Consider the following 21353-nt stretch of genomic DNA (forward strand, 5'->3'; position numbering starts at 1 on the left):
TCACTTTGAATAGAAAATAAAAACACTTTTTTAATAAGAACGCTTGAGACCAGATATTGAACTAAAGCCCAAGCTAGCCTCACACTTGTGATCCTCCTTGCATCAGCATCCTAAGTACAGGGATTACAGGCATGTCTCACCAAGCCCGGCTTTAAAAAGAGGAGTTCTTCATCCATTCCCTAGAGGCCTTTGTGCAGCCAGCCTGGGCTGTGGCCCAGGGGTGGCAGAGGCTGCACAGCTCAGTAGCAATCGGCCTCATTTTCCCCCAGCACCCCCACAGTGGCCAGCATGTCCTGTAGGAGGGACTGGGGGCTCTTCTCCGCATGGTCGCTGCTCTGAGCCAGCCGGGCCTGCAGTCCCTCCAGGTCTATGGACCTCAGGAAGGCCAGCGTGGTCTCGGGCTGCAAGTCTCCTGGGAGCTGGCCTTGCTCACCAGCCCACCATCTCTGTAGGGTGACTTGCCCCGAAGCCGAGTCTGGGATGTCCCCAGCCTCCCGCAAGCCACTGCACACAGTGGTCTTGTCCCTCAGGAAGAGAAGGAGGTCACAGGCCTTCTGGGCCACTGGTCGGTCACAGTCAAGCAAGGCCCGAAAGGCAAAGTCAAAGAGCTGCAGCCGGCAGAGAGTCTGCAGCACCTCTGTGACCTGGGTGGCCGAGGCAGCCTCGGGCAGATCCACTGCGTAGGGACAGCAGGGCCGCCCCAGCCTCTGTGCCAGGAACTCCTGTGCCAGCTCCAGGCCCTGCACCCGGACCTCCCAGTCCAGGTCCCGGCTTACTGCCTGGAGCACGGTGGCCACAAACCACTCTGTGTCCTGGGCCACATCAGCATGGCCATCCCTCAGCCACTCAGTGAAGACCTGCACCACAGCCCTCCTCGGGAAGCCCTCAGAATCGGTGGACAGGATGCACAGGAGCTCCCCGAGCAGGCCCTGTGGATAACCATGCCAGGAAGGAAAGGTCAGTGTGCCCAGGAGCCCGGGGTCACCCAGGCCTGGGCTGCTTGCTGCACAGCTCCTTCCTGCAGTCTGCTCTTAGCCCCACACCCACCATCTCTGAGGGGTGCTGGGGAGCCCAAGACCCGTCCCTGCTCTGGGCTTGTAACCACCGTGGTTGCCCGTGACCATGAGCCCTTAGTTCCTACCTGCTGTGCCTGTGGGTGCTCAGGACTGTCGGAGGCGGCCTGTAGGCCCCGGCTGGACAGCTGCCCGGCGGCGGTCACTGCACTGGCCCGCACGTAACTCTCAGGGTCCTGGAGCAGCTGCTGGGTGAGCATGGGCACCTCAGATGCCAGGAGCGCCTGCCTGAAGTCCGCCTGGCCTGGGGTCAAGGGGCCACACAGAGGTGACCAAGGGCAGCGAGGTGACCCTGGGCCCAGGTGCTGCCAGGCACGTGGGGGCCCCCACCCGCTCATGGGTGCTCACCTCCCCAGTGCCGGCTGAGCTGTGTGAGGAACTCCAGCGCCGAGTCACGCACCTCCCAGCCAGGGCTGCACAGGCGCTTCTGCAGCACAGGGAACAGCTCTGGGCCGGGAAGGGGTGGTCAGCATGGTCTTGGGAAGGGGGCACCCACCCCACCCATGCACACTGGTTCTACACAGCCCCAGGAGGCTGGGGTTACCTCTGAGGAATAGCAGGGGGCGAGGGCTGAGATTGGGGCAGCCGGGGGTCCTGGGAGAGCTTAGAAGCCATCTGAGCGTGGTTTGAAAGGCCTTCTTCAGGACCTAGAGGGAGCAGGAGGGGCAGCACCACTTGCCCTATCACCAGTATCCCATGAGTGCTGGCCCAACCAAGGTGCGAGTGTGGCAAGGACAGGAGGGAGTGCCCTCTTCACAAGCCCTGCCTGCGGGGCACCGGCTTTGAATCCAGACACTTTCCTGGTCCTGGGTCCTCCCCTCAAGTCACCCCACTGGCTGCCCAGCAGCACCGGGCACTGACCATGCCCAATGGGCTGGGCATGGTCATCAGACCTGACACTGGACCGGGGGTGGTGGCACCCTCCTGTCATCCCAGTACTCAGGAGGCAGAGGCAGGAGGATCAAGTTTGAGGCCAGTCTAGAGATTACATAATAACCTTCTGTCTTGGGCTGCGAGTTTGGCCTAGTGGTAGTGTGCTTGCCTAGCATGCAGGAAGACCCAGGTTCGATTCCTCCACATCACATACATAGAAACAGCTGGAAATGGGGCCGTGACTCAAGTGGTAGAGCTCTATCTAGCCTTGAGAAAGCCCAAGGACAGTGCTTACCCTGAGTTCATGCTCCAGGACTGGCAAAAAAAAAAAAAAATTCTCCCAACCAAACAACAAAGCAACTGGTGGCTCACACCTATAATAGCTATTCAAGAGGCTGAGAACTGAGGACTGTGATTCAAAGGTAGCCCAGGCAGGAAAGTCCCAAGAGACTCTTATTATCACAGAAAAAGCTGCAAGTGGTGAGCTGTGGCTCAAGTAGTAGAGTGCTAGCCTTGAACAAAAGAAGCTCAGGGAGTGCCCAGGTCCAGAGGTCAAGTCTCAGGAGCAGCAAAAAAAAAAAAAAAACCCAAACCAAAAATCAAACAAACAAACAAAAAACCAAGTAGGACAGGGGCTGGGAATTTGGCCTAGTGGTACAGGGCTTGCCTAGCATGCATGAAGCCCCGGGCTTGATTCCTTGGTACCACACACACAGAAAAAGCTGGAAGTGGTGCGGTGGCTCAAGTGGTAGAGCACTAGCTACTCAGGAAGCTGAAATCTGAGGATCATGGTTCAAAGCTAGCCGAGGCAGGAAAGTTTGTGAGGCCCTTGTCTGCAATTAACCACCTAAAACCGGAAGTGGCTCAAAGTGGCATAATGCCAGCCTTGAGCAAAAGAAGTTCAGGAAATTCATGTCCCATGACTGACAAAAAAGAAAAATCACTTGTGAGCACAGGGGCCACCTGCGCTCCCTCCCTCCCTGCCAACCATTCTCAGAGGGCAGAAGGCTGGCTGGCCCCGTACACTTCAGCCCACCCGCACCTCGCACACAGCTGCACCAACATGCCACCCTCCCATGTCCTTGGAAGCAGTGGCTCTGCCTGCTCCTGGGACCCAGGCCTGCACCCCTGTGTCCTTGCAACCCTGCACCCCAGTACCGTGGGACTAGAGTCAGGGCTTCCAAGGTACTCTAACAGGACAGCAAACACCTGCTTCTCCAACTCCTGGGAGCCTGGGACAGACATGAATAAACAAGTCACCCCAACTCCCATCCAGGCCCTCATGCCCAGAGCCCCCTCATGCCCAGAGCCCCCTTCTAGCAGAGAACATGCAACCCCGCCTTGTTTTCAACCTATGTAGCCCGCTTCCCCTTACCTCCCCCAACCCCACCAAAGGAACACACAGGGATGATAGGCCCAGAGGACTGGGGAGAGAAGGAGGGAGGGTCCAGACACCCAACACCAGGCCATGTAAGAGGAACCACGGTCACTCACGCGTCTCCTGAGACAGTGTTCCCAGGAAGTCAAGGGCAGCTCGTTGGACACGGACGCAGCCCATCAGGGTGGCACAGAAGCGGCCCCCATCACTGGAGCTGGGTGCAGCAGAGCTGTGGCAAAGCTGCAGTATGGTCACAGCAGCATCCTGCAGTGGCTCCTGGGGCCAGGGAGCTGGGCGCTGGGGCTGCGGAAAGAGGAGACTCAGGGAGCAGCAAGCCCTGCAGTATGCCAGGCAGGGCCAGGCCGAGGCTGCACCTACCAGGGGCTGCAGCTCCTCCAGTTGTGCCAGGGTCTGGCACAGGATCCCCACACAGGCAGACTTGGAGGACAGGAGCGCATCCACCGTCAGGGAACTGCCTTCAGCCCCATCCAGCCAGCCTGGAGGCCATACAGAACAGCCTTGGAGTGGACATGGCTCAAAGCAGAGGCCAGAGCCTCCATGGTCTTCCGCAGATGCAGGCTGGCCCACCCCTGGAGGATGGCCACTCTCGGAGGGAGGCCTAAGCAGGACAAAGCTGGAGCTGCGAGCTAAGTGTCTGCTTCTTATCACCCTTCCTATATCCTAACCCTCAGGACTCATCCAGGACCAAGATCCCACTCACCCTGACCCACACCCCATACCTGAAGGTCTAGGTGCTTGGCCAGTAGCCTTCACAACACAGGCCAGAGGCTGGAGGAGGACTCCGAAGGCCTGGGCCCTCAGTGCCTGAGGGCTGGGGGCACAGGACATGGTGTTAGTGTATTGGCCATGTGGCTATGTCCCTACCATCCCCACAAGTCTGAGGTATATTGACTTGAGCTAGAGGACTGAGAAACCTTGGGAAAAGCTCCCTGCAGGTCAATGACCAGGCACTCCATAGATGGGGACCAGCCTGACCATGGACTAGGGTCTGTGCCTTCCTGATACCATAGAGGTAGCCACTGTATTTCAGGGGATCTGGGGACCTTGCTTTTTTCTTTCTTTCTTTCTTTTTTTTTTTTTTTTTTGCCAATCCTGGGGCTTGAACTCAGGGACTATGCACTGTCCTTGGAATTTCTCAAGGCTTAGCAGTCTACCCTTGAGCCATAGCACCACTTCTGGCTTTTTTCTATGCATGTGGTACTGAGGAATGGAACCCGGGCCTTCGTGCATGCTAGGCAAGCACTCTACTACTAGGCCAAACTCCCGCCCCCTTGCAAAGTTTTTTTTGGTAGGTTGTGGGGCTTGAACTTGTCTTGGATGCTATCCATGAGTTCTTCAGCTCAAGGCTAGTGCTTTACCCCTTGAGCCACAGCGCCACTTCTGGTTTTCTGGTGGTTAACTGGAGATAAGAGTCTTAAGGACTTTAATGCCCAGGCTGGCTTTGAACTGCAATCCTCAGACCTCAGCCTTCTGAGTAGCTAGGATTACACGCGTGAGCCACTACACCCAGCTTTGTCACCGCATCCAGCTTTGCAAAGCTTTTTGTTTGATATAATTCTGTCTGGAAAAACATCATACCCACTGGCAGTCTGGCCCTTCTGACCACAGATGGTGCATTCTGATCTCCACCCTCCCCACTCCCAGTGCCCTCCTCTGCCAAGCCAACCCAGCATACCAGTGCAGGAGTTTCAGCATCCCCAAGGCCAGAGGCCCAGCTTGCATGGGGCTTACACAGCGCAGAGCCTGAGCCACCGCCTCCCACAGGCTGCTGTGGGAAGAGCTGAGTGCAGGACACCTACAGAGACCACAAAGAGATTCAGCCTCCATCCCATAGATGCTAGGGTGCCACATGGTGCTGCCACAGCTGCCACTGGGGGTGACCAGTCCTGCACACTGCTGTCCCAGGGATGAGGAGCAGGGTCCTGTCCCATGGCGCTTTCCTCAAGGCTGCATTCTTTGGAGGGTGGGGGGGGAAATCTCATGGCTGCCAGTGAAATCCACCCAGGGGTAGCAATTACTCACACCCAGCCCCCCTCTAGCCACATCCCAGGGATCTGACCGGGCCACGCTGAGGAGGAGATCCACCAGTGAGTGTGCAGCTGGGATAGGGTTTCTTTCCAGCAGACGAGCCACAAGGGGACACAGCTGTCCCCAGAGGACCTCTGTCCAGGGTCTGTGGTAGCGCCCAAAGGTGGAAGTCAGGATGTTCAGGGCCTGCATGACCTGCGGGGCAACTGTGGACTGCAAGGACTCTTCCACGTGGCCCACGATCTTCTGGGCACAAGCAGGCCACATCCCGCCCCACAGGCTGGAGCACCCCGTGGCTCCATCCTGCATGGACAGAGCCAGGGTGTGTACCAGAAGCTGGCTGGCGGCTGAGGCCACAAACAAGCTGGGGTCTCCCTGCAGGGAGAGGACAGTGTCCACGGCACCTGGAAGGAGATGGGGGAGGGGAAAGCAGGTCAGGGGAGTGGACAACCCTCTAACCCACAGGTCACAGTCCAGACCAAGAGCCTGACCACAGGAATGGTTTGCCCTTGAGGCCCCCAGCTGCTCAAACGCTAGACAGAGCTGGCAGCAAAGTTGTCAGAGGTGAGCATGCTGCCTACTTAGCCATGGCACCTTCTGACACCTCCCAATGAAAGCCTGATGTCTGATATCTCTAATTTGTGAGCAAATCAGGCCACCCAATCTCCTGGAGCTGGAGCTGTCCTAGCAGCTGACCGCAGAAACACCCCCAGAGTGCCTGTCTGTACTTGGGCAACAACCCTGGGTTACTGTCACCCCCTTTCAAGGTGAGACCAGGCTCAGAGAGGTGCAGGAGATCCCAGGGGTCCTGACTATACCCTTGCCTAGGTCTAGAGGCTGAGACAGGGCAGGGTAGGGCACGGGCTGAACTCACCACTGTTGACTAGGAAGTGCAGGGCACTGGTGTGCTGCGCCAGGGAGCGCAGGCCCTGGATCCAGCCACTGCGCACAGTAGGCACACTCCAGGCTGCCCAGCACAGGGGGCCACCCTCCCCAAACAGTCCCCGCAGCAATTCGCCCTGCTGGAAAGTCAAGAAAGAGGCAGAGGCTGAGCAGGTATGCAGGGACAGGGGACAGGACTAGGCAACACCCTTCATCTCAGATGGTTGACAGAGCCATGTTTTCTGGAGGTGATGAGTGTGAACCTGATACTGTCAACTTCACCTTCAGTGGGGGAGGCAAGAAGGGAGAAACCCCCCCCTTTTTTTTTGCCAGTCCAGGGCCTGAGCACTGTCCTTGGACTTGCTCAAGGGTAGAGCTCTACTACTTGAGCCTCAGCACCACTTCCAGCTTTTTCTATAGATGTGGTGCTGAGGAATTGAACCTAGGTCTTTGTGCATGCTCTGAGGAATTGAACCTGGGTCTTCGAGCATGCTAGGCAAGCACTCTACCACTAGGCCAAACTCCTGCTCCCCAACCCCCATCCTCTTTTTTTTGTTGTTCTTTTGAGACAATGTTGCTATGTAGCTCAGACTGGTTAAGAAGTCATGATCTTCCTATCTTTGCCTCCCAAGGGCTGGGGTTATAGGTGTGTGTCACCACACCCAGCAAAAACTGGATTTCAAGGAGTTCTGTGGCTCTTGTGATTGTCCTCATGGCCCCCAACCCTAGGAAGTGGCACCATGAGGCTGGCTTGGTGTTGGGCACCAGTAATGACACCAGGATCACTCTGCAAACTCGAGTGTTCCCCATGGATGACAGGGGAGTGATCCTGCAAACTCTACAGGCCCCAAAACATTCTGGAAGCACTGCTCCATAGCAATATGACGTTGCCTCAGTCTCAGGAGTCCGTGGGAAGCCAGAATAGGAGCCTACAGGGACTTGGAGATGAATCCTCCAATACGATGCTTCCATTACAGCACAGTACCCCAGGGCTCTTGGCACAGAGGGCAGAAAGAGGCACCTGTGCCTTCACAGGACTTGTGGGGGTCTGAGATGCCTAGGGAGCCTACTGCTCTGGACTGGCAAGGGCTAGACAGGCTGGAGTCAGATGTCAGCCTGTGACATGCACAAGTCATGCACACTCCCCATTCATCCTGCGCTCACCATAGTGTTGGGGCCTCTGGGGTGATGCTCAGAGATAGGGAAACACATCTGCCACAGGAAGAAGTGAGGGCGAGGAGCTCAGCAGAGGTCCCACAATGCAGCAAATCTGAGCTGAGGGCTGGTTCTGACTGATTTCCAAACACTCCCAAAGCCCCATTCATGGCTAGGTTTTCAAAGGTGGATGTCATGGAAGGATGAAAATGGGGTGGGGGAATGGGAAGGAGCTTGGGGGGACTTCACAGCAGGAACAGGACACCAGTACAGAGTGCTACAGACAACAAGCTTACAGCCAATACCTCACTAAAATGAGGGAAAACAGCCTATTTCCTCCAGAAGGATGAGACAACAGTGCCCACTTTTATTCAATAGAGAGCAATAAGGCTAAATAAATAAATCAATAGGATACAGCCAAGCATGGGTAACTCACACCTGTAATCCTAGTTACTCAGAAGGTTGAGATCTGAGGATCTCAGTTCAAAGGCAGCTCCAGCATGAAAGTCTATGGAGACTGTTATTTCCAATTAACCACCAGAAACAGAGCTCATGGACAATGCCCCATAACATAAATAAATAAAGATTAAAAACAATAATCATAAATAGGGCTGGGAGCATGGCCTAGTGGTAGAGTGCTCGCCTAGCATGTACAAAGCCCTGGGTTTGATTCCTTGATACCACATACACAGAAAAAGTCAGAAGTGGCGCTGTGGTTCAAGTGGCAAAAAATGTCCAAGGACAGTGCCCAGGCCCTGAGTTCATGCCCCAGGACTGGCAAAATGAATAAATACACAGCTGGGTGCCAGTGGCTCATCCCTATAATCCTAACTACTTAGGAGGCTGCATTCTGCGGATCGAGATTTAAAGCCAGCCTGGGCACAAAAGTCCATGAGGTTCTTATCTCCAATTAACCTCCAAAAAACTGGAAATGTCACTGTGGCTCAAAGTGGCAGAGCACTGGTCTTGAACTGAAGAACTCAGGGAGAGTGCCCAGGCCCAGAGTTCAAGCCCCACAACCACCACCAACAACACCAAAAAGGATACAAATAGGAAAGGAAGCCTGGCTCAGTGGCTCACACCTGTAATCATAGCCACTCAAGAGGCTGAAATCTGAGGATCACAGTTCAAAGCCGAGTGCTTCTTATTTCCAACGAACCACCAGAAAACCAGAAGTGGAACTGTGGCTCGAGGGGTAGGGTGGTAGCCTTGAGCTGTAGAGATCAGGGACAACGCCCAGGCCCAGAGTTCAAGTCCCACCAAAAATAAAAATAAAAAAGAAACAGGACAGATGGCCCATCTGCCAAGGATATAGTTGTACACTTAAGGCTCAAGATTCTACCCTTAGATCTGAGGAATGCTTTCAGTAATCCAGCAAGATGTAAAATCAACATAGGATACTCAGTGACTCTTCTAGGTATGAACAACGAAGGTACTGAGAAAGCAAGCAGCAGAGCAAGGCCACTGAGGGCAATCTCAAAAACAAGATGCCTGGGAATAAACTAAGCCAAGAAGATGAAGGGAAAACTATAAATACCTGAAGAAACTAGAGGATGGGAAGACCTCTCATGTTCACAGATGGGCAGATTGAATGTTGTGAAAACATAAACACAAAGTGTCAAGACCTGGGGGCTGAGATGGCCTGAAGCCCCCTTCCCTCTCCACTCTACCCAGGGCCTGGCAGGAAGGAGACCCAGGCTCACCTGCAGGTACAGGAAGCAGTCCTCCTGGGCTGCAAACATCCCAGCCAGGCGCAGGGAAAAGGAGAGGACCCTGGCGCTCACATCCTGTGACTTCAGCACATGGGACAGAAGCTCCACCAAGGCGGGGTTCTCTTGCAGCAGTAGCAGACTAGACTCTGTAGAGACAGGCCAGGCCCAGAGGGTAAAGAGGAGGGACATGTGAAGGGCCACTTCCTGGAAGTGGCTCCAGATCCCTTCTCTCACTCCTTCAAGAAGCTCAGACACTATAGCTTATGGTTTCTTATCCCAGCTGGACTTACCAGTCAGCCAGAATCTCCAAAAAGTGAAGGAATGATACCAGATGGACAGGCAAGCCCTCCTACCTTGCCCTACACCCGATCCCTATCCCCATCCTCTGGACAGCACCCCACAACAGCATTCACACCCTCACCTGCCTCTGCCACAGTTTTAAACCAGTCCAGCAGTTTCTCCAAGCAGGTGTCATCTGCCAGGGGCTGCCTGGGATCCGCCAGTGCAGCACAGAGAGCAGGGAGCAGCCGGGAGCACTCCGGATCCATCATCAGCCAGGGGTTCCTGCAGAGGAGATGGACAGCAGCCAAGGGTCAGGCTCTAATCCTCATTCACCCTGTAGTTCCAGCCAACCCTTCTGTCAGCTAGGGGTGGGAAGAGGATCTAGAACTTTCATTTCCGACCAGAGCTACAGGCTGCCCACATATGTGCAAACCTCAGGGGGCAGAGGTAGGCGGCTGGGCAGTCAAGAGGATGCAGGGCCAGCCACAGGTGACTCATGCCTACAATCCTAGCTACTCAGGAGACTGAGATCCAGTAGATCCTGGCTCTAAGACAAGATAGCAAAGTCCTACGACTTTTTCTAGAAGAGCTAAAAAAAAGCTGGATGGAGGTGTGGCTCAAATGGTAGAGTACCAGCTCTGAGCAAATAAACAAGTATGAGACTTTTGAGTTCAAACCTGTGTACCACCAAAACAAAAGCATGAGGGACTGGTGGCCTCCAGGGAAGGAAGAGATAAGAGGCTAGTGGGCACCACAATGCTCAGAAAGGGGAAAAGGGAAGACAAAAAGCAAGAGAGGAGTCTGTGACTTGAACTCAGGGCCTTAGCATTTTCTGAAGGCTCCACAAAGGACCAGACATATCGGCCGTAGAGAACAAGACCACACTGGTCCCACCCTCGCACTCCCACCCCTAACCCCTCCTCTGTACTTAGATGGCTCTCGAGCACTACCACTCAGCGTTCCTAGCTCACTCCGTGTTTCCTGCGTCGTTCCCTGCATCGACTGCAGGCCGCCCCAGCCCCATGCTGCCTCCAATCCCACCCGTGACGCCAAACACCCCGCCTCACGCCTGCTGCAGGCCCCGTTCCTGATGCTAAGGTCTCGCAGGGACAGGAGACAGAATGAAGGCCCTGGAGTCACTCTCCTCACTTAAAAGGTTGAGACTGGGTGGGGTGTCCGGAAGGCAGGGCTCTGGCGAGGGGTGTGCCCTGACAGGCCTAGAGGAGAGAGACTCCAGGTTCCTAGAGCCAAATCCTTAGTGCCTCCCCAAACTACTGGTCCAAATGCCTCGTTCCCCTTTTCATTCCGTTTCCTACCACAAAGCGTGCTGGTGGCTTCCACGCTGAGAGAAGACCAGCGTATTCGTAGTTTAGGAGCCTGGCGTTTGGAGGTTCACTGTTGTCTCTTTCCTGCAAAATGGTAAGTTTGTGGGCTTTGGTTGGTATCAAAATGCGGCACAATCCCTCATTCACAGCAAGTGCCCCTCACACCCAAAAGGGATAACCACCAGACCACACTCTGCAGTTATTTGAATGTAATTTAAAATAATAAAATCGCAGGCAGGGAGCCCCAGTAGCTATAATCTCAGCTACTCAGAACACTATAGAAAGGAGGATCATAGAGGAGTTTCTGCCCTGAAAAGTAACTAAAGCAGGGTCTGGGAATGTGGCTTAGTGGTACAGTACTTGCCTAGCATGCACAAAGTCCAGGGTTTGACTCCTCAGTACCATATAACAGACAAAGCTAGACATGGCGCTGTGGCTCAAGCGGTAGAGTGAGCAAAAAGAAGCACAGGATCATGCCTGTAATCCTAGCTACTGAGGAGGCTGAGATCTGAGGATCTCGGTTCAAATCCAGCACAGGCATGAGGTCCATGAGACTCTCATCTCCAATTAACCACTAGAAAACCGGAAGTGGCACTGTGGCTCCAGGGGTAGGGCAGTAGCCTTTTGCTGAAAAGCTCAGGGACAATGCCCAAGCCCAGATTGCAAGTCCTAGGACCGACCCAAAATGAATAAACTTTCTCTTTTGGGTGTGGGGCTTGAACTCAAGAATCTGAGTGCTGTCCTTCAGCTCTTTTAGTCAAGGCTAATACTCTACCACTTGAACCACAATTCCATTCCAGGCTTTTTATTTGGGCTGGAAGGGGGTTGGTATTTAGTTGGAGATGGGCTTTCCCGCCCAGTCTGGCTTCAAACGGTGTCCCTCAGATCTCAACTTCCTGAGTAGCATTACAGCTATGAGCCACCAACGCCCAGCTAACCTTCAATTTTGGCCTGAGGTGACCTGAATCACGAATGATCCTTCTATTTAGGCTTCCTATATGGCTGGGAAGACCAGCACTTAGCCACCCAGCCCAGCCAGTGGATGAAATGGGGTCTTTGCCACAATTTGCCCACTCTGCCCTTAAACAAAGACCTGTCCAATCTCCTCAGTAGCTGAGATTACAAACATTATTATTATTATTATTATTATTATTTTAACCTAGGCTCTTGCCTTTTTATTTTTTAAACCCAGGCTGGTCTCTCATTACAATCCTCGCACCTATGAAAGCTGGGATTCCAAGTAAGAACCGTCACCCCAGGCTTACTGGGATCAAGTCTGGCTGACCTCAAACTTCAGTACCCCCCAATCTCTGCCTCCCAAGTATTTGGGATTATAGGCTTAAACCACCTCACCAAGCTAGACACGGCGTGATTCTATCCTTAACTCATCAGGCAGCTAGACAACTAAATATGTATTACTAACCACGGCTTCCACGAACCCTGCCAGGGGCTGACAAGGCGGCTACGCGCCTGTAAAACACTTTGCAAACAGTCACGCGCAGTCCCGGACAGCGCAGGCGAAGGCTCCTCGGCGTTCCACGGCGGCCATTTCCGGGCGCGCTTCCACCGGGCATGCGCCGACTCAGGCGCAGGCGCAGTGGCCTTCCCCCGCGAGATGGGCGGGCTCACATCCGGGATCCTGCGGCCACGCGATGCGTGGTTGCCATGGCACCGGGGTAGCGGGCCGGCGCGGGGCGTTTGGACAGCGCCAGCTGTTGGAAAGCGTGGAGGCTGCGGGCGACCTGGACCGGCCACAGTGGCCGATGGCTGAGTCGGCGGCGTCAGGGCGCCGGGGCCGAGTCCCCGCCGTGAGCCTGGGCACGGAGGAACCCGTCTCGGAGACGGTAAGTGAGGACCAGCCTCCGTCCCGTGGGAGGACGGGCGCGCCATGGCGGCCAGCCCCGGGCGTTGGCCGGCCCGCGCCCCGGCGGAGGCCGCCGCTTCCCAGAAGCTGAGGGCCGCGGAGGGGAGCCCGCCGTACCCCTCCTTCCTGGCACGTGGTGCTCCACCCCCAGCACCGCCAAAGTAATAACCAGAATGAATAACAAGACTTGGTTGAAATTGCAAGATTAAAAAAAAAAATCTGCATCACAGTCTCGTAGCAGGGAGGTGATTTTCAAAGAATCTCTGCCACGTTATACTAGTCTGTTTACTTTCTTGCAGACTTTGTCCTGTGTGTGTGTTTGCTTTTGGTTTTGTGTCTGTAACTGGAGCTTGAACTCAGGGCCTGGGTTCTCTCTCTGAGCTTCTTCCACCACTTGAGCCACAGCTCCACTTCTAGCTTTTCTTTTCTTTTTAATTGGTTAATTGGAGATAAGGATCCCATGGACTTTCCTGTCTTCCAACTGTGTGATCCTCAGCTCTCAGCCTCCTGTGTAGCTGGGTTTACAGGCATGAGCCACTTGGCTCATGTCTTTGCCTTTATGAGCTGGAATCATTGACGGCACAGTTTAAACTTCAATAGGGTTAGTTGTGCCTACCTTGTAGTCCCACTGCCATTCAGATAGCTGATTTTCTTCACTGAAGTTAGTACAGCTGGTTTACCTCAGTGTGGCACAGGCTACAGGTTAGTTCCTCCCGTCTCCCACATTTCAGTAAGTTGCGTGAGTCAGCTTAAAGCACACTGTTTCAATGGCAGCATTCTCTATATTGTCACATGCTTCCTGTGCCTTTCAATGTCACCTGTTTAATGACCATGAAACTCTGAAGTCTGTGAATGGTTTTTTTCAAAGGTTCTGGTTGTTTGGCACGCATTGTGTCCTTTCATCCTAGCTCAGCAATACTGGGATTTGATCTCAAAGCATTGCACTTACTAGACAGGTGTTCTATCTGTTGAATCATGCCTGCAGTCCGACTTTTTGTTGGTTAACTGTTTCGTGGTTTGGGGGGGAGGTTTGTTTTTTGTTGTTGTTGGTGGTGGTGGTGGTTTTTGCTAGTCCTGGGGCTTGAACTCAGGGCCTGGGTACTGTCTTGGGCTTTCTCAAGGCTAGCTAGCACTCTACTACTTGATCCACAGCACCAATTCCAGCTATTTCTATGTATGTGGTACCCAGGAATTGAACCCAGTGCTTCATAGGCTGTACTCTTGGCCCTTTGCTGGTTAATTGAAATGCAATCTCTTGGACTTTTCTGCTGAGGCTAGCTTCTAAAACCATGTTCCTCCTGGTCTCAGCCTCCTGAGTAGCAAGGATTTATCGGAATGAGCCATCAGCATTCATCTTGCTTTAGCTGTTCTTTGGGTACAGTCTTAAGATTTTTGCCCTGGCCATCCTGGACTCTGACCCTCCTATCTATGGTCTCCTGCATATTTGGGGGGACAGGCACATCCAAAGGTGCCCAGCATTTTCTGTTGAGGTGGGAGTCTATAACTTTTTTCTCCCCTTGGCTGGCCTAGGACCACAGTCCTCCTGATTTCAGCCTCTTGAGTATCAGGAATTACAGGTATGAGCTACCAGCACCCAGAAGATACTGCACTTTTTATTATTACTATTACTATTAACTTTTTAGCTAGTCCTAGGGCTTGAACTGGGGCCTGGGTGCTGTCCCTGAGCTTCCTTTGCTCAAGGCTAGTGCTTTACCACTTGAGCCACAGCACCACTTCCAGTTTTTCCTGAGTAGTTTATTGGAGATGACACCCTTCACAGGCTTTCCTTTCTGGGCTGGCTTTGAACTAAATCTCAGCCTCCTGAGTAGCTAGGCTTATAAATGTGAGTCACTGGCACCTGGCCACATTACACTTTTCATCTGGGCTGTCTGCCTGGCAGAGGAATGCAGGTCATTAGTGCTGTACCTCATCTGCAGACAGTGCCCTCTGCAGATTGCTAGGGGGATTCCTGCTGTCAGCCTTGAACTCAGCATAGCTGTGTATTGCTGCTTTCCAGCATGTAGCAAGCCCCATCGTGTTGCTACATGGGTCTCATCAGAGACCCAGGACACAGATGTGTGCTGCACAGCCTCACACTTCTCAGCAAGGGCTTTGGTCCTCATGTCCTGCCCCAGCATTGTAAGCCAGATATTGTCTTTTCTCAGAACATGAACCTGAGTTCATGTCCCAGAAGCTACATCTTTTGGGAAAGTACCCTTACCCTCACCCTTACATCCCACCTTCCTCTCACTGTCTGGGCTGGGGCCAAGGCAGTGGCACAGGCAACAGGGACCTGAACAAGCCCAAGTAGCTTCTCTCATGTAACTCTGTATTTAGGGAGTTTTTAGCATTTGATGGGCCCTATTCACTGTTATAAACTAATATTGAAGCACAGGTGACGTGCAGTTGCAGTGTTTGCTTCTCTCTTCCAGGGAGATGACAGTCTGTCTGCGATCACCTTTGATTCTGACACTGAGCTGGTAAGTGCACCACATGGGCTGGCAGTGCCCACTGCCCTTGCTCTTGCCCTCTTGGGTGTCCCTTAGTTGTGTAAACCAGACTCTGCTCCCAAGACAGAACCTAAACATTCTCTGGATATAGCCAGAGGATGGATGGATGGGCAGGGGCAGGGCAGTCAGGCCAGGGAATACAGCAGTCCTTGGTTGTCCTGTAGCTTGCAAACTAGCTGCTTGCTTGGTGGCTGAGTGAGGAAGCATGTGTGTTAACTCAGAAGTAGTTTTCACAGCACCTCACCTCTGAGTGAATCCAACTTTAGAAGCCCCAACTGGCCTAGATTCCCTTCCCTACTGGAGGACAGGGCATACACGCTTCTGGTAGAGCAGTACCCGGCCAAGCCCTGGGTGGAGCTCGGCGTCCCCAGAGCACAGAGCTGTTTTTGCCCCAAGGACTGCCCTAAGACCCTGGCTGTTCACTGTTACCTTCCTCACCTGATATGAAGCAGACAAGGAAGAGAGGGGCCCTCTCCCCAGGCCACAGACCCTGTGGCCTGTTCAGCATGAGCAATGTGCTTGTTGGGACAGTGTCCCTTTCAAGTCCCACAGTCCCAGTCCCACAGGGTCTTCTGACCAGACATAGCTCTCAGCTGGATCATTGTCCTATCTGGTGGCCCTCTGAGTAGGCCACAGCTTCACAGTGGGGTTCTGTGGTGGTATGCGCAGCTCAGTGGTTCACATCATGCCTCTTCTCTTTCAGAAAACAGAAAGGAAAGTCTCCCATAAGCCTCTGTCCACCTCACCCAGTGAGTATGGGCAGGCCTCTGCTTCCCCATGTGGCCTGGAGGGAGTAAGGGATGTTTCCTTGCTGTATGCTTAGGATGGATGACACTTGATGGCACTTGCTTTGGGACCTTAGGGTGGCCTGTTAGGCTGAGGCTCAGCATAGCTCTCTATGCCCTGTCTTCCATATTTTCTTTTTTTTTTTTTTTTTGCCAGTCCTGGGCTTGGGCTCAGGGGCTGAACAATGTCCTTGGACTTTCTCAAAGCTAGAACTTTACCACTTGAGCCACAGCACCACTTCGGCTTTTCCTATATATGTGGTACCAAGGAATCAAACCTGGGTCTTCCTGCATGCAAGGCAAGCACTCTACCACTAGGCCAAACTCCCAGCCCTGTCTTCTATCTTTTCTTCTCTCAGTGCCTAAGCAACACCAAGTTAAAGGATATTTTTTATTTGTTTTGAGTTTATTTGGCAGTATTGGGGTTTGAACTCAAAGCCTCAAGTTTGCTTGGTTAGCAGTCTGCCTCTTGAGCCATGTTCTCAGCTCAGCTTTTTGTTGTTTCTGTTGTTCTGGTGCTGGGGCTTGAACTCAGAGCCTTGCATCAGTTCTATTTTTTGCTGGTTATTTTTGAGTTTATGGATCTTACTACCTTCCTGAGTAAGCTAAGACCAACTATAAGAGTGAGCCACTGGTTTGCCACGCGAGGTGACTCACACTTGTAATACTAGCTACTCAGGCTGAGATGTGAGAATCAAGGTTCAAAGCCAGCCTGAGCACAAAAGGACCTGAGACTCTTATCTCTAGTTGACCTCTACAAAACTAGATGTGGGGCATGGCTCAAGGGCAGTAGTCTTGAGCTGAAAAGCTCAGGGACAGCACTCAGGCTGAGTTCAAGCCTCATGACACACACACAAAAAAAGAATGAGCCCACTGATGCCCAGTTTGAAAGGTGTGTTTGTGTGTGTTGATCCGGGGCTTGAATGCAGGGCCCAGTAATGCTCAGGGACAACTTGAGTCACAACTCTACCTCCAGCTTTTTCTTTGTTAATTGGAGATAAGAGTCAGGGACTTTCCTGCCTGGATCCTTAGATCTCAGCCTCCTGAGTAGTTGGGATTACAGATGTGAGCCACTGGTACCTAACTTTTTTTTTTTTTTAATTAGTCATGGAATTTGAACTCTGGGCCTGGGCAGTATCCCTGAGCTCTTCGGCTCAAGGCGACTACCCTACCTCTTGGGCCACAGAGCCCATTCTGGTTTTCTGGTGATTAATTTGAGATAAGAGTCTCATGGACTGAGAGTGCCTCATCTGGCTTTGAACCAAGATCCTCATATCTCAGCCGCTTGAGTAGCTAGGATTACAGATGTGAGCCACTGCACCCAGCTTTAACTTTAAAGGATGTTTTTGAGATAGGAATTGTCCTCTGAGCAGATAATAAATTTTGTCAAAGGCTTTTTCTGCATCAATTGAGCAGATTATGTTTTATGTATGTTGATCATCCTTGAGATCAAATCCAGTTTGATCATGGGGTATGATCTTTTCAAGATGCTGTTAAATTTGGCTTGGAAGCTTTTCATCAAGAATTTTTGCTTCTGTGTTCATCAAAGAGATTGGTCTGTAATTCCCACATACATGCTTCCTCCCCCTGACCCCCCTTCCCCTGTCATGTCTTGGCTGGTTTTGGAATATGTAATACTGGCTTTATAGAATGAGTTCAGTAGTGTCCTCTCTTATTTCATGGGAGAGAGTTTGAGGAGTACTGGTGCTAGGTCTTTAAAGGCCACATAGAATTCAGTAGTGAATTCACTGGGTCCTGGTCTTTGTGGGAAATTCTTTTTTTTTTTTTTTTTTTTTTTTTGGTCAGTCCTGGCTTGAACTCAGGGCTTGAGCACAGTCCTTGGGCTTTCTTAAGGCTACAACTCTACCACTTGAGTCACAGCACCACTTCCAGCCTTTTCTTTTTTTCTTTTTTTTGTATCAGTCATGGGACTTGAACTCTAGGTCTGAGTGTTGTCTCTGAGCTCTTCAGCTCAAGGCTACTGCCGTACCCCTTGAGCCACAACGCTACTTCTGTTTCTCTGGTGATTAATTGTAAATAAGAATCATGGGCTAAGGACTAAGAATGCCTGGGTTGGTTTTGAACTGCAATCCTCAGATTTTTAGCCTCCTGGGTAGCTAGGATTATAGGCGTGAGCCACTGTGCCCAGCTTCCAGCTTTTTCTTTTTCTATGTACGTGATACCGAGGAATCAAACCTGGGTCTTCGTGCATGCTAGGCAAGCACTAGACCACTAGACCAAGCTCCCAATCCCTGAGAAATTCTTTACGACTATATAGTATAGTTCTGTTTTTTTTGTTGTTGTTTGTTTGTTTGTTATTTTTTTGCCAGTCCTGGGCTTGGGCTCAGGGCTTGAGCACTGTCCTTGGACTTTCTCAAGGCTAGCACTCTACCACTTGAGCCTCAGCGCCACTTCGGCCTTTTGCTATGTATGTGGGGTACCAAGGAATCGAACCCGGGTCTTCATGCATGCTAGGCAAGCACTCTACCACTAGGCCAAACTCCTGGCCCCGTAGTATAGTTCTGTTTAAGTGGATTATATCCTCTTGGTTCAATTTTTGTTGGTCAGCTGTACCTAGAAATTTACCCATTTCTTCTAGATTTTCCCATCTAAGTACAGGTTTTCAAAGTATTCCCAGATTTCATGATACTTGCAGATTTCATTGATGCTTCTTTGTCTCTAGTTTTGCTAATTTGAGTCTTTCCTCTTTTCCTTTTGGTAAGATTGGCCAGAGGTTTGTCAGTCTTAATTTTTCAAAGAAACAGCTTTTTGTTTCGTTGATTTTTTTGTTGTTGTTGTTGTGGGTCATGGGGCTTAAACTTGCTGCCTGGGCGCTGTCCCTGAGCTCTTCAGCACTAGGCTACTGCACTACCCTTGAGCCCATCCCCACCTCCCATTTTCTAGAGGTTCATTGGAGATAAGACTTTCAGGTCCTGTTGTGCTCGGGATGGCTTTGAACCTTGATCCTCAGATCTCAGCCTCCTGAGTAGCTAGGATGACAGGCATGAGCTACTGCGCCACCAGTTGATTTTTTTGTATAGCTTTTTTTTGGTCTCCGTTTTGTTAATTTTTGTCCTAATCCTTATTACTTTTTCTATCTGTTAAGTGAGGTTTGACTAGTTCCTGTTTTTCTAAGAATATTATGTTTATCATTCATTTATTTGAGAACTCTCTAGGACTTTTTTGTCTTTGGTTCTAAGCACTACCTTTGGTAGTATCCCAAAGGTTCTGGTGGGTGTTTTCAAAAAGTTCCCAGACACTTTTTGTTTATTGCCCTTATTTCTTCATAATTGAGGGAGAAAGAAAAACCTTCCATGACAAACAAAAGAATTCATGACCACAAGGCCAGTCCTTCAACACCGTTATAGGAATCCTAGACACACACACACACACACACACACGCACGCACGCACGCACGCGTGCACACACACCCCCACCTCCAAGGAAGGACAACCAAAAACAAGAAAGAATAAATCCCACTATATGAATGAACCAACAAAGGAAGAATAGGAAAGATGGAACATCATAAAGACAATGAAATGAAAGGAAATACAACAGACATTTCAAAATTAACATTCTCAGCTCTCTAATCAAAAAACACAGAATGGGTGAAAGGGTGAAAAAAAGGTCTTCCAACAGAGGCCCCCAAAGCAGACTAATCCAGATTGACAATTGTTATATTTCAGAGCTGAAATTATATTTTTCTATCCCATCCTTCCATTTAGAGTTCATTTAGAGTTTGTGCTGAGAAATCTGCTGTTATTCTTCTGTGTATGAAATTTGTCTCTTCTTTGAAATTTTCAATATTCTTCATTCTGCACATTTATTTATTTATTTATTTTACCATTCCTGGGTCTTGAACTCAGAGCCTGAGCACTGTTCCTGAGCTCCTTTTGCGCAAGGCTAGTATTCTACTATTTGAGCCACAGCACCACTCCTGGCTTTTTCTTTTTCTTATTCTTTTTTTAAAAATTTTATTTATTTATTGCTGGTCCTGGGGCTTGAACTCAGGGCCTGAGCGCTGTCCTTGGGTTTTCTCAAGGTTGGGGCTCTACCACTTGAGCCACAGCACTACTTCCAGCTTTTTTTTTCTAGTTATGTGGTACCGAGGAATCGAACCCCGGTCTTTGTGAATGCTAATCGAGCCCTCTACCACTAGGCCAAACTCCCAACCCCTTCTAGCTTTTTCTATTTATGTGGTACTGAGGAGTCAAACCTAGGGCTTCATGCATGGTAGGCAAGCACTCTAACAGTAAGCCATATTTTCAACCTGTTTAGTATTTTAGGTATACAATATCTAGGAATATTTTTAGTTTTGCCTGTTTGGTGTTTTGTAGGTCTCCTCCCTCTGGTTAGGCCTTTCTCTCTCAAAGTTGAGGAAATTATCTGCTGTTATTTTACTGAATGGCTTTAATTTGTATCTATTCTCTTTCTTTGTAAGTATGGTCTTCTATGGGGTCCCAGATGTCCTAAATATTCAATCTGCGTTTTCTTAGTTTTGTTTTGTTTTCCTCAAGTCTTTTGCTGATTGATTTGTTTATTCTATTTTGTCTTTAGTCTCTGCTACTCGTATCAACTTCTCCTCTGTTAGTTAGACTTTCTATTGAGAGTTTTTTGGGTTTTGTTTTTTTATTCTAGGGTTGTTTTTTTTTTCCCCAGTACTAGGCTTGAACTCCAGACCTCCACTTAAGCTATATAGCTCAACCTCCAGCTTTTTCTTCATTAACTGGAGATAAAAGTCTCTTGAACTTATCTGCCCAGGCTGGCTTTAAACCATGATCCTTAGATCTCAGCCTCCTGAGCAGCTAGGATTACAGGTGTGAGCTGCTGGCACCCAGCATCACTTAAGTTCTTTATTGTGAAGTTGTTGGCTTTTGAGAGATGTGTTGCCTTGTTTACTCATGAACTTTGTGGTTTTATACTGAGATTTAAGCATGTGAGGTCAAGTTTTTGATGAGTATTTCAATATTCTGTTTCCTTTTAATTGATTATTTTTTAAACTAAATACTTATTATTATAAAGGTGATACACAGAGGGGTTACCATTTCATAAGTCAGGTAATGAGTTCATGGCTGCTGTTGTCTTTACAGGTTACCTAAGACTATATAGTAGCTGTATGGTGGTGTACTTTCTTTCCTGTCACTAGATTGGAGGTGTGTGGCTCACAGGTCAAACCTTCGGTTTCAATGCTCAGGACTCTGTGTGTACTTCTCCACTCGGGGTGAGGAAGCATGACTGCAAAAGTGAATGTCGTTAATAAACCTCAACCCTGTGTTTGGGCAATCCCTGATGAAGACCACTGCTGTGTCAGCATCTTTAGACAAATATAGAAGCAAAGATCTTTGTGATCTAGGAAGACCTGAGTTAACCAGAGATGTAAGGGGAAGGAGACAGTGAGGAGAACACCAGTGAATGAAACCTGGTTATACAAGGTAGAAAGGGTGGGAGCTGAACTTGATGGCAGA

At 50.7% G+C, this 21353-nt stretch overlaps 2 protein-coding genes across 11 annotated transcripts in view; one reads left to right on the top strand and one right to left on the bottom strand.

Annotated features, from left to right (window-relative positions):
* Window positions 1–12291, bottom strand: Brat1 (BRCA1 associated ATM activator 1). Of its 2 annotated transcripts, none has more exons than XM_090329836.1 (14): window positions 12153–12291; window positions 9544–9686; window positions 9114–9268; window positions 6248–6392; window positions 5405–5777; window positions 5021–5140; window positions 4065–4156; window positions 3703–3821; window positions 3441–3627; window positions 3105–3178; window positions 1618–1720; window positions 1422–1520; window positions 1142–1317; window positions 1–929 (listed from the first exon to the last, which is right to left on the bottom strand). In XM_090329836.1, the coding sequence occupies exons 2-14, from the start codon at window positions 9671–9673 to the stop codon at window positions 240–242; spliced, it is 2463 nt and encodes an 820-aa protein (XP_090185962.1). In that variant the 5' UTR covers window positions 9674–9686; window positions 12153–12291; the 3' UTR covers window positions 1–239. The 2 variants fall into 2 exon arrangements, with proteins under 2 accessions (XP_090185962.1, XP_090185961.1); XM_090329835.1 differs by having other exon boundaries at window positions 6248–6395.
* Window positions 12292–12401: 110 nt separating this feature from the next.
* The window catches only part of Iqce (IQ motif containing E), a 41654-nt gene continuing 32702 nt past the window's right edge, over window positions 12402–21353 (top strand). For all 9 annotated transcript variants that reach the window (XM_090329837.1, XM_090329842.1, XM_090329838.1 and 6 more), the window contains exons 1-3: window positions 12402–12573; window positions 15026–15073; window positions 15807–15852. In XM_090329837.1, coding sequence (XP_090185963.1) covers window positions 12493–12573; window positions 15026–15073; window positions 15807–15852 — 175 coding nt within the window. In that variant the 5' untranslated portion in view covers window positions 12402–12492. The remainder of the gene's footprint in view (window positions 12574–15025; window positions 15074–15806; window positions 15853–21353) is intronic.

Source organism: Megascapheus bottae, chromosome 3 (genome assembly GCF_031878675.1).
Source record: "Megascapheus bottae isolate mThoBot1 chromosome 3, mThoBot2.hap1, whole genome shotgun sequence".
NCBI classification, from domain to species: domain Eukaryota; kingdom Metazoa; phylum Chordata; class Mammalia; order Rodentia; family Geomyidae; genus Megascapheus; species Megascapheus bottae.